Here is a 12,110-nt window from a genome sequence, read left to right as displayed (position 1 = left end):
TTTTAACTTCTTTGAGAGATACCAAGGAACATGATTGTTGGACCATATGGCAAGAGTATGTTTAGTTTAATATGAAATTACTTAGTTATCTTTCAAAGTAGCTGTCCCATTCTGCAATCCCATCAGTAATGAATGAGAGTTCCCGTTGTTCCACATCCTTGCTAGTATTTGATGTTATCAGTGTTCCAGATTTTGGTGATCTTCATAGGTATACAGTGGTATCTAATTTTTGTTTTAATTTATATTTTCCTATGATATATGCTGTGGAGCATCTTTTCATATGCTTATTTGCTATCTATATTTTCTTTGGTAAATTGTCTGGTAAGGTCTTTGGTCCATTTTAAAATCATGTTTTTTTTTTCTTATTGTTTAGTTTAAAGAGTTATTTGTATATTGTAATAGTTCTCTCTCAGATGTATCTTTTGCAAGTATTTTCTCTCAGTCTGTGGCTTGTCTTCTCATTCTGTTGACATTGTCTTTGGAAGAGCAGAAGTTTTTAATTTTAATGAAGTTAAGGTTGTCAATTATTTCTTTTATGTGTTGTGCTTTTGGTGTATCTAAAAATTCATCACCCTATTCAAGGTTGTCTACGTTTTCTTCTATGTTATTTTCAAAGAGTTTTATAGTTTTAACTTTGCATTTAGGTCTGCGACCCATTTTGAGTTAATTTTTTGTGAATGGCTAAGATGTTAAGAGCCTTGCTGATGATTATACAGTAGTTGCTATCAGAGCCAAGCTAGAACTATGTTCTCCTGGGCTTCAGACCTAAGTTCTTTTCACTAGATTGAGTTGCCTCATCGTGGCTGAGGTTAGAAATAGCCTAAAAAAAAAAAAAAAAAGAAAAGAAATATCCTCAAGTGTACAGAAGCAAGCAAGCAAGCAATGGCAACAGCAAACAAAAATAAAGGAGAGAGAAGAATACTCACTAACTTAACTAGAGGGATTTAAATTTAATGTTTTCTTTGCTCAGTGGCTCAGTACCAGGTAGATTAAAAACAACTTTTTTGTGAATGTCTGTCTACTTATGTTTGTTACAAAAGTATTAAAAATGTATGGCTGTTAACCTATCCAACAGTGTCATTTGACACATAAACTTACAGAGCATAAGAAATATAGTTAATAATATCTGTACTTAGAGGTAAGAGAATCATGACTGATGTATTAATTTAATTTCTTTTTCAGAATTGAAGGAGTTTGTATACAGACTGTATGTAATATCAGGTAGTCAAGATTTGATCTTTTAATCTTTTCCGTAAATCCTCACAAGTAAATAAAGACATTATAGCTATTTGTTTAGGTAAACCAAGTTGGAAGACGAAAACAAATGATCTTATTAAGTGTCTCTTGGCAGTAAGTTTTTGCAAAGCCAAGGTCTCTTCTACCGCTTTTCTCATGACTACTTTTGTTTCTTCTTTGGCAGCTATTGCTTCTGGCTCTGGGGCATCTTTTACCCAAGTCACCCATATGACCTAACTAAATTATGATTGTTTATTATGTTGTCCATTTAAGATGTATCAATTGTTAAATTAATTAAATAATGAGGCCATTAGGCTGGGGTGGTTCTAATGCCTTGGCAGCCTATATAAAGAAACCAAAATCTAAACCTGTAAATGTCTCAAGGCTATGAAATTGAAACCTAAAGACAATTGGTCACAAAAAGCCAACTAGGCTTTAAGTTAGAGCAAATCAATAATTTTTTTTCTTTGCTTCTGCCTTTTCTCTGTGAAAGTCTCTCCTTGAGCTTTTGTTGATTGAGTGGTCCTAACCACATCCGGTTTGACACTGCCCAATTTGAATCAATTTTTGTTCAAATAAATCTCTTAAAGTTTTAAATTTACCTCAGTTCATCCTTTAATAGTGTAAAGTAAAAACACCACATTTGAAGACCAGATGGAATTCTTATGCTGCTGAGATTTACCTTTAAAATAAAAGAAAATTGAACACTTATTCCAACATTGCTTCAAGTGTTGAGAAGGGGGTATTCTCCTTGTGAATTGCCTTCAGAGCCTATTTCGAACAAGAAGTGTCTCCTCACCCCCATAAATTCAGAGTAGGAAAACAGTTAGTAAAAATTGTCCACTTACTCCTTTTTCATCCCTGAGTAAGTTCACCAACATTTTGTAGTTTCCTCAATTCTAAAATGATGATAACAATAATCCTTAATTCACAGAGTTGTTCCAAAGGAATTAAATATTTCAAGTACTTAGAGCAATGCCTGCACATGATAGATACTATATGCCTTTATTTTATCTCTTTCTGCTACTACTACAACCACTGCTGCTACAAGAAACAATCCCTCCTCCTTCCATGTTAATTTAAGAATTTAGTGGCTCCAAATGACTTTTGGCTGTGTCTACAAACAAAAACATTCCCCAAGGATGAAGATTTGCCACTAATGACACAGTGAAAAGATGTATTGCAGGATCTAGTTAGTTCTGAAAGAGCAGTCCCCAAAGCAACTGAAGCGACATTGGGATAAATCTAAAACCTCTCAGATGATGGCTTGGAAGGCAGCCCTTCTCGGCCGGATGTATACTGAACATTTTAAAAATAGTCAGTCATATACTTTACATCTTGTTTCTCCAATATAAATATACTTCTGGAAGATAGAGTTGTATTTTCCACTTCTGTGCACTCCCCATAGCATCCAGCACAGTGTTTTACAAATTGCAGATGCTCAATAAATATGTTGATTAGCTGTTGAGGTAGAGTCGAGGGGAGGAGAATTAGGAATAAAATGTTCTCCAGTTAATTGCAAATTGCTTCCCTACTTAAAAATAAATTTGCATCTTATCATCTTTTTCTACAGTTTCTGGAAAATGCTTTAGTTGGCATTTGGTATTTGATTTTATACCATTTTGTAAATTTTATGGAAATCTAAATTTTTATAAGGGATTTTCTGTTTTTATTATTGTTTCAAAATAGAAAGAGGTGTTAGTGCAAAGGCAGGCCTGTTCCAAACACAGTTCATGAAATTTGTTAAGAGAATCATGGAAATTTAGAGCTTATAGGGAACACATTGTTACAGCTTAATTATCCAACACATTACTTGGAGCACAATGGAAACTTAATAGTCATTGAAAAATAAATGAATTATTTAGCACATTATCTTCATTTCATAATTGAAGAAACTGAGGCCCAGATAACCTACTCAGATGACATAGGAGGGATTACAGTAAATGTTCTTTATGTCATTGTGCTTGCTTGCTTGCTTGCTTGATTGATTGATTGATTGATTTATGAGATACAGAGAGAGGCAGAGACATAGGCCAAGGGGGAAGCAGGATCCTCGCAGGGAGCCTGATGTGGGACTCGATCCCAGACCTGGGATCACACCCTGAGCCAAAGGCAGACACTCAACTGTTGAGCCACCCAGGTGTCCCTGTTATTGTGTTTTAAATTTGGATTTCACATGTACATTGTAACATGGAAAATGACTTTAAATTTAGTCTTTGAAAAAATTCCTTCATTTTAATGTATGCAAATGAATCAGATTCTTAGGGTAGTATCTGTTACTTTTTAGGAAGGTGATAGTAAGTATTTTTCATATAAATCAAAAGGATTTTTAAAGAGGAACCAGAGTAAAATGTCTTTTGAATGGCTTGTTCAAAGCCTGTCAACCTATTCATTTCTTTTCTCCCTACCATAAATTTTTGCTGTTTTTTGTGTTCGTTGTTGTTTTATTGTTATAAATAATTAGGAGTTCTTAACCACTATGAAAGATTCTCTGTTGGAACCATTGGTCTTTCTTAATACATATCTCCTACTTCTGTGTATCTATTCATTGAAAGTCTACCTCTTAGATTTTCAAGAAATGTCGGTTATTGGGGTGCCTGGGTGGTTCAGTGGTTTTGGCATAGGATTCTTGATTTCTGCTCAGGTAGTGATTTCCTGGTAGTGAGATCGAGCCCCATGTCAGGATCTGGGTCTGGATCCTGCTTGAGATTCTCTCTCTCTGCTCCTCCCCTCAGCTCAAGCAAAGGCACTCTCAAGAAAAAAAAAAAGTTATTTTGTTGGTTGATTTTCTCTTATTTTACAGGATGGAAAAATGGAGTCAAGTTCATGTACCTGTTTGAAGGGACCCAAACTGTCCAAAATAGGGACAATTGCCTGGATGATTACGCTCAGTGATGCCCTCCACAATTTCATCGATGGCCTGGCGATTGGGGCTTCCTGCACCTTGTCTCTTCTTCAGGGACTCAGTACTTCTATAGCAATTCTGTGTGAAGAATTTCCTCATGAGTTAGGTAAGAGGCTCTGTTCATACGGTAGAAGTCAGTCACTCTTGGTTTTGGTGGAGTGAGACATTTTAGGCAGCACACTCTTAAAAATACCATTGGTGCATCACAATGAAGGAGCCCCTGTTGGACATTGATGCTTGTCTTTCCTCATCCAAAAATAGCAAAAACTATTCACTTGATACTTTTTTCTTTTTCTAGGGGACTTTGTGATCCTACTCAGTGCAGGAATGAGCACTCGGCAAGCTCTGTTATTCAATTTCCTTTCGGCATGTTCCTGCTACGTTGGGCTAGCTTTTGGCATTTTGGTGGGCAACAATTTTGCTCCAAATATTATATTTGCCCTTGCTGGGGGCATGTTCCTCTATATTTCTCTGGCAGATATGGTAAGAAATTTTAATATTTTATTTTAATTTAAAATTTAGAAATAAACATCTGTGTTATGAGCTAAGGGTAAACTTCCACTTTCATATGTGAAAATTCTGTTGTAATTTAAAACATTCCTGGTTCAAGAGATAACTCTTCTTGTACTAACAGTAATTCCAAAGTAGATTCTCACTGATCTTTTGATCTATGATCTTATTGATAAAAAAATGAAATGATTTATTTTTGCTGAATTAGAGATATTTTCATAGGTTTTTTGCCTTGTGGGAGGTAAACCTTGCATTCTACTATAGTGTGTCCCCATGGGACCTTCCCCCCTCTTTTGTGAGGATGTCACATCTAGAAAGGGATAACTTGTTACATAGCATTTTGTTATTTCAAAGTTCTTTAAAATTTTTATAAAAAATTTATTTGAGAGCAAGAGTGTGTGTGCGCGTGCCTGTGAATGGGGGAGGGGCAGAGGGAGAAGCAGAGTCCCCACCCAGCAGAGAGCCAGAGTGGGCCTGGATCCCAGGATGCTGGGACCATGACCTGAGCCAAAGGCAGACACTTAACCCACTGAGCCACCCTAGTGGCCTGTTATTTCAAAGTTCTGAACAGTGAAAGCCTTTTGGGCTAAACTAGGGCTGGTAAATTGAACTAACAACATTGACTTGGGTTTGTATATATTTGTATCTATGTTTATGTCTGTGCTGTGTCTATGTCTTTATCTATGTCACTGTGTATATGTGTGTGTGTGTAAGAGAGAATATCTGTTTCTGTGCGTTTTCAAATGAATCATGGACAGCTTTCTACAAAATGAAAATGTGCCACATATATGTAAATCAAGGAACATTTCCATTGCATTTGGAACTGAATAAGTACTACATACATAATTTAATAAGTTAACTTCTTTCAAATGCATTCTTAGCTCCAAATGATAACTGTCTAGCTCTGGTCTTAGCTCTTTGCAAGCCCTTATCAGAGCAAGCACTTCATCTCTTGGCACTGTCACTGCATTTATATTTTTCTTCACAGAACTAATGTCTCATACTGTATCTATGCTAGGGCATCACTCTTTTCTCTGTTATAAGAATGGAATCTATTAGAATTGTTCAGTTTAAGGAAATAATACTAATAAATGATGGCTTATGTCCTTATAGCAGTTTTTTTTTTCAGAATAGTTTCATAACTTTCACTCACTTTATCCTGCTAATGAGTTTCTTAAATCAGGCACATGGATTGACTGGATTCTGGAGACATTTTGAATGCTTTGGTACAATGTGCCATTGTATATGTAGCAAATCATTTTGGAATATGTTTTAAAAAGCTGGCATAGGGCAGCCCTGGTGGCTCAGCGGTTTAGCGCCACCTTCAGCCCAGGGCCTTGAGACCCAGGATGGAGTGCCATGTCGGGCTCCCTGCATGGAGCCTGCTTCTCCCTTTGCCTGTGTCTCTGCCTCTCTCTCTCTCTCTCTCTGTCTGTCTCTCATGAATAAATAAATAAAATCTTTAAAAAAAATAAAAAGCTGGCATTTACAGATCTTATGCAGTTTTTTAGTAGAGTATATTTGCTGAGTGAGGGTAGATTTTAAGTACAGAACTTGGAGTTTTAATTGCTTTCACTATAATGAGATTGTTATAACCTTCAATTCTAGAACAGCACATAAAAACTGTAAGATTTTGTGAGGGGTAGGGCAAGTAGAAGGAAACAAATTGAAGAGAACAGAAATTAAGTATATAGTGATTTCTAAAAATTTACTTAATCAGCTACTATTGATTGACATTTCTGTGCCTGGTCTGGAATTTGTAAGGCAGTTGAGACACTGGAGTGAGGAAAGGAGCCCCGGTCTCTGCATCTGTGGGGCATTCTGTCCTTAAAGAGAGGAAACTGGAAATTCAATGAACAAAGTCACACACCATGACTAAATAAATACAAGTAAAAAAAAATCTGTGAGCTAAGAGGAAAAGCAATATATGTGGTGAGACATGATATTAGGGGGATTTATTATAAATTAGGAGGGGCTCAGGGAAGCCTTGCTAGAAAGTATGATTTAAACTGAAACCTCAAGGGTGTAGCTCACTGGAAAATTGGAGGGGGAAGAGTTCAGATAGCAGTTTGGATGGGTGTGAAGATTGTGACAGGGGAAAGTAGGTGGGTACATCTGAGGTCCTGAAAGAATGGTGTGGATGGAGCATAGAGAGTAAGGGGAGGATGAGAGAGAGAGACCCAGATGGACAAAGGAAAACAGGAGGCATAAAATGAGGTAAGTCCCATCCCACTGATTCACTCTCTTAGGGAACACTATTTACATACTTTTATTCCTGTTAGTGTCTGATAGGGCTAGATGTCCCTTTTATGCTATCTATACTAAAGCTTAAACATCTGAATTAAATCCTCACCCCCCTCTGCAAAAAATCTCTAGGCCACTGTTTTACATTTTACCACCAGATGGCAACAGTTATCTAACAATCTCTCTCTCTCTTTCCCAGTTTCCAGAGATGAACGATATGCTGAGAGAAAAGATAACTGGAAGAAAAACCGATTTTACTTACTTCATGATTCAGAATGCTGGAATGTTAACTGGATTCACAGCCATTCTGCTCATTACTTTGTATGCAGGAGAAATTGAATTGGAGTAACAGCAAATGAAAGATGGTGTTTTTAATGAAGGCATTTAATAAATAAAAACATCTCCAAAGGGATTTTTAAGCTGATCCTATTTAGTTAAAAGATAATTTTTTATTTTCAACTGTAGGTCAAGAAAACTGATTATTGGTTTTAGATCTGTGAAGTAAGCCATTGTTTGTTGTTAAAAATGCTTCAAAGGGTTTTCAGTTCCAGTCTGAGAAAGGCTGGTATAGGAGATCTTTGGTCAATACCCACTTCTTCATGTGTCATGCATTCTACAATCATTTAGACACCCAGACCCAGAGATGAATACAGCTAGGTTGTATAAGCCTTTAAACCTCTGTGGCAGGCTCAAAAGCTCAGGCAGTTTCAGAGTGGTTTTCTTTTGGCCAGTTTGTTCCAGTGCTTTCATTAACATGTGGAAGAGAATCGACATGCATATAACACAGATATAAATGATTCCAAGGCCTTAATGAGCCTAGGGAAGAAAGATTGCTCACAGCTTTTCTTTGTTTTATATACCAGTTAGAGACCTGCAGGATTGTTTTAAAAGCCATCCTAAAATAATATGAATTCTGAAACCAGTAAAATTTTGTTAGCCCTACTAAGTTCAGACTTGGTCTCATACTTCATCTCTAAGTGGGAGCTCTAGTGGATCCTGCACAAATCCAGAATTGCTTTTTTTATGACTTAGGTTGTAATTATACCATAACACCTGGGCCACTCGGCTTCAGAATACCATGTGTCTGCCTATGAAGGGAAAGACTCCGTGGGTTTGGAGAAAGAAAATGAATGTAATTTTAAGCAATTTACTTTTAAAAATAAACACGATTATTTAGCAGAGGATGTTTTAAATAAATGCAAAATAACAGATGGACTGCTATATCAAGGGCTGATTAACTAGAAGACACACTGCTTATGGGTGATTGAGAGCAATCAGAAAAGACTTCTGTGTTCAATCTACATTTTTCCTGTATGACATACCTTGAAAAAATTTCCACGTACCATGGTTATGTCTGTACCTATTTTAGGTGATAGGGCCTGTTTGCTCCGTTAGCAGCTATAGAAAGTTGGTCTGCAATTAAACATCCTAACCCCAATTCACACTCCCACGTCACTTCAGGAGAGATGATTGACAATGAGGAAAGTGATGGATAAAGGGCAACAATGATCTTAGGAATCCCATTTGCTCACAGACCATACAGTGGTGTCACACAGCAATAATGCATTTTAGATCAATATTTAACATATCTGTTAATGTAGATTTCACTTTATGACTGACAATTAAAAAAAAAAATCTTCTTTGACCAAATAGTAAACACCGTTGAAGCCATCCATTGTGTCCTTCGTTGTTCATTTTAATATGTATCTTTTTGAGTGACTTCCAGGTATTTGGCATTACAGGGAAAGAGATAAGTAGGAAATTGGTGATGTGTTTATTGCAAAGATATTCAGCAAATAAATACTGTAAAGATTAATCAGTAAACATAGAATCTATTTTTATCATCTAATCTTTTTACATTCAGTCTTAAGAAATAATCTTTACCCTTTTAAAGCACAGATTGTATGTCTGAGTTAAGAAACTATTTACATGATATTAAAACAAGATAGTTTAACAAACCCTCATTCGGTGTAGATCATTGTGTGTGGGGGCTCTCTGGGTGCTTCATAGTACTCTCTCCACCTGTTGATCTTTCGGTCATTGCCCTCAACTATGAGGAAAACAGAGGTGATAGGACATGAAGGCCCAAAAAGCAAAAGGCAAAAAGAAAATAGCCTCTTATTGGAGGTTATGGTTGTGGGTAGAAGGTAGGATATGGAAAGCCATGATTATACTTAAATTATCCTAGATAACAATTCAAAAAATCAGTTGACATATACTGAGGCATGCATTAAACCAGTTAAATATTCCTTAATTTGAAACTTTAAAGATTCAACTCTGACACACCAAAAATTATTTGAATGCATTACATTTTGTGTTATGTACTTTCATTTTTGCATTATTGAACTTTCACAAAAGCCTACTGATAGCTGGGAGTTTTTTTTTGTTTTTGTTTTTGTTTTTGTTGTTTTTTTAGCTGGCAGTTTTTTGTGTATTGAATTAGACCCTGTCTTTATCCGTCCAGGCTACCACAGACTGGGGGGCTTATAAACAACAGAAATTTGTTTCTCACAGTTCGGGAGGCTGGAAGTTCAAGATCAAGGCACTGGCAGATTTAGTTCATGGACAGCATCTTTCTTGTTGTGGCAGAAGGGTAAGGGAACTCTCTGGACCCTCTTTTAAAAGCACTAATCCCATTCATGTGGGTTCCACCTAAGGACTTAAGCACCTTCTCTGAATCCCCCCTCCCCTAATATCATAATCTTTGGGGTTAGGATTTCAGCATAAAGACTTGGGGGACATAGCCGGCCCCTATCACCATGCTGACCGCCCCCCCCTGCCCCACCCCCGAGACCCGAGGCTTACAATGTGTTATTCTTGTGCTCATGGGTCTGCAGGTGAGGTTCGGCTGATATAGCCTGGGCTCTGCTGGGTGGCTCCGCTTCAGGCTTGGGGTCATCTATGTGGAGCCACTATAGTGGGAAGTGCTGCAGTCATGTGGTCAAAGGCACAGGTGAGCAGTTCTAGTACAGAAGAGTGGAGAAATACAGTTTCAACTTACCTAGGTAGTCTCCAGAGACTATTATGTTACCTAGTAAAAAATAACTCTCATATCAATAATAATCCACCCACAGCTTCCAGAATTACTTCGTTTGAACTCTAATATTTATCCTTATTCCTTTTTTAAAAGATTTCATTATTTATTTATTCATGAGAGACACAGAGAGAGGGGCAGAGATGTAGGCAGAGGGAGAAGCAGGCTTCCAGCAGGGACCCCAATGCCAGACTCAATCCCAGGACCCCGGGGTCATGACCTGAGCCAAAGGCAGGCGCTCAACCACTGAGCCACCCAGGCATCACTATCCTTACTCCTTTTATAAGAATATTATTTCCTTTCCTTTACTAGTATGTCATTGTGTGCAATATAGCACTGCTTTACCCCAAGTCAGGATAATTTATTTTTCTTCGGTTTGTGAGTCTCACCCTGCACGTTCATTTCTATGGCAGTTGCTTAGCATAGCCAACACAGAAGTCCAGTTGTATAACCATCCCTCAGTGGCATTTTATAATGATCTTGAGATGCTTAGTAAACCCTGCCATGTCTACAAGGGTTTCTTTAACCAGAGCTCAAATTTTTTAAAAAATGAATCAATTGAGAAGAACCAAAACAGCACTAGGAGTTTACCAGATAATTAGCATGAGTGTGTTATCAGAACTAGTTCCCCATGGCCTGTGCCAGGGGAAGAACTGCTGGTCTACTCTCCATGCTCTGATTGGCATTGACTTCCTTTGGGTTTCACTTTAGTTTTTATCAGTGGGCTACCATGATTTCCAGACTTTCTTTGTGTTTGGTCTATTAGAGGACAAGAGGTTCTTAACCTTGCAATAAATAAGTTCCCTAACATTGGTGTTGCTACAGCTGCTTTCTCACTGACACTTTGCCTTCTCCCAGCTGTAGGTTGCAATAGCTGTGTTAGATTGCATTTCCTTTAGCTGCCTTTCTGTGATGACTATGCACAAGGCATGCTCTCATGGCTATTCAACTTCCTATGCTGGAGGCTTCCAGCTTCCCTATGTCTCATAAGCAATGAGTTTACCAGTAAGACTGCAGGCAAGCCAAGGCAACAGGATGAATTAAAAACTCTGAATACATGTTCTGTTAAATCTTAAGATGTGCATTTCCCCCCATATTTTAACATTTCCAAATGATATGCTGCTCTCACTGGCAACCAGATGGCATTGTTGAGATAGTTATAGTTGAGTGAAAATGAAAGTCATCTGTTGGGATCTGGTAAGGCCAAGAAAATGCCAGTATCACTGTGTTTAGGATTTGGTGGTATATGATGATAGGCGCCTAAACATGTCAGGTTTACTTTCCTTCTTACAAAAGAATGTTGCTGCAACAGTGCAGGGCTGGCTGGCATGGCAGTTTCTTGGTCACTGGGAATCCGTTCTGTCATTTGTGGCTTCTGAGTTCAAGATGACTTCATGTTCTTAGATATTTGCTAGAGAAATCCAGTCTTAAAATCTAATTCCACATGGCGGAAGGGAGGAATGGGTAGAAAACAAAAATTCACACCCATCTCTTCATTCCCCATAAAGGAGCTTTCTCAGAAAGAACATACACCAATCTCTACTTACATTCACTGGTCAGAGTTAGTCATATGGCCACACCAACTTGCAGGAGAAGCTGGGAAATGTTGCTTCTAGCTAGATACACTACCACCAATAAAATCAGGGTTATGTTACTAAGAAGGAGTGAAGAATGGAATTGGGTAGACTAGTGGCCCTCTCAGGTATACACAGATTTGTGTCTGGTTCACTGGGGGAACTTATTATTCTAGATGGTTCTGACACGGGCAGTTCAGGGAACTGCTTCTTTTAGGGATTCTCATGATTTCTTTCAGACTAATTCCTTGCCACCTTGACTATTTTAATTATACTGACCCACTTGACCAGTCTTACCTTCAAACAGTATTGTTCATAAATGTTTGTACTTCCTTTTATAGTCCCTCTGTCTTGGTCTGTTGTGAGTACTATTGTACCTTGAAGACATCCCATGTTTTTTTTATAGGATGGTCTAAATTCTAAGGAAACTGAAATAAAACTCTTTTCCTATGGACTTTGATCTTTCTGTTTAAAACTCTTCTGCTCACTAGGCTTATATCTAGAACTATGAAACTAAGTACTATTAGCAGATTTTGGCAGAAATAACATTTAAAAATTATTTATCCTCCAGCTGGATCATCACAGCTATTTAGCATAAGCAAAGCTG

General features: G+C 37.6%; 1 protein-coding gene across 3 annotated transcripts in view; it reads left to right on the top strand.

The window, feature by feature from the left end:
• Positions 1 to 8,859, top strand: part of SLC39A8 (solute carrier family 39 member 8) — a 74,819-nt gene extending 65,960 nt beyond the window's left edge. For all 3 annotated transcript variants that reach the window (XM_041759052.1, XM_041759050.1, XM_041759051.1), the window contains exons 7-9: positions 4,040 to 4,247; positions 4,440 to 4,624; positions 7,095 to 8,859. In XM_041759052.1, coding sequence (XP_041614986.1) covers positions 4,040 to 4,247; positions 4,440 to 4,624; positions 7,095 to 7,244 — 543 coding nt within the window. In that variant the 3' untranslated portion in view covers positions 7,245 to 8,859. The remainder of the gene's footprint in view (positions 1 to 4,039; positions 4,248 to 4,439; positions 4,625 to 7,094) is intronic.
• The last annotated feature ends 3,251 nt before the right edge of the window (positions 8,860 to 12,110 follow it).

The sequence above is a fragment of the Vulpes lagopus genome, chromosome 6 (genome assembly GCF_018345385.1).
Source record: "Vulpes lagopus strain Blue_001 chromosome 6, ASM1834538v1, whole genome shotgun sequence".
In the NCBI taxonomy this organism is placed as follows: domain Eukaryota; kingdom Metazoa; phylum Chordata; class Mammalia; order Carnivora; family Canidae; genus Vulpes; species Vulpes lagopus.
This window is presented reverse-complemented; position numbering and strand designations above follow the sequence as displayed.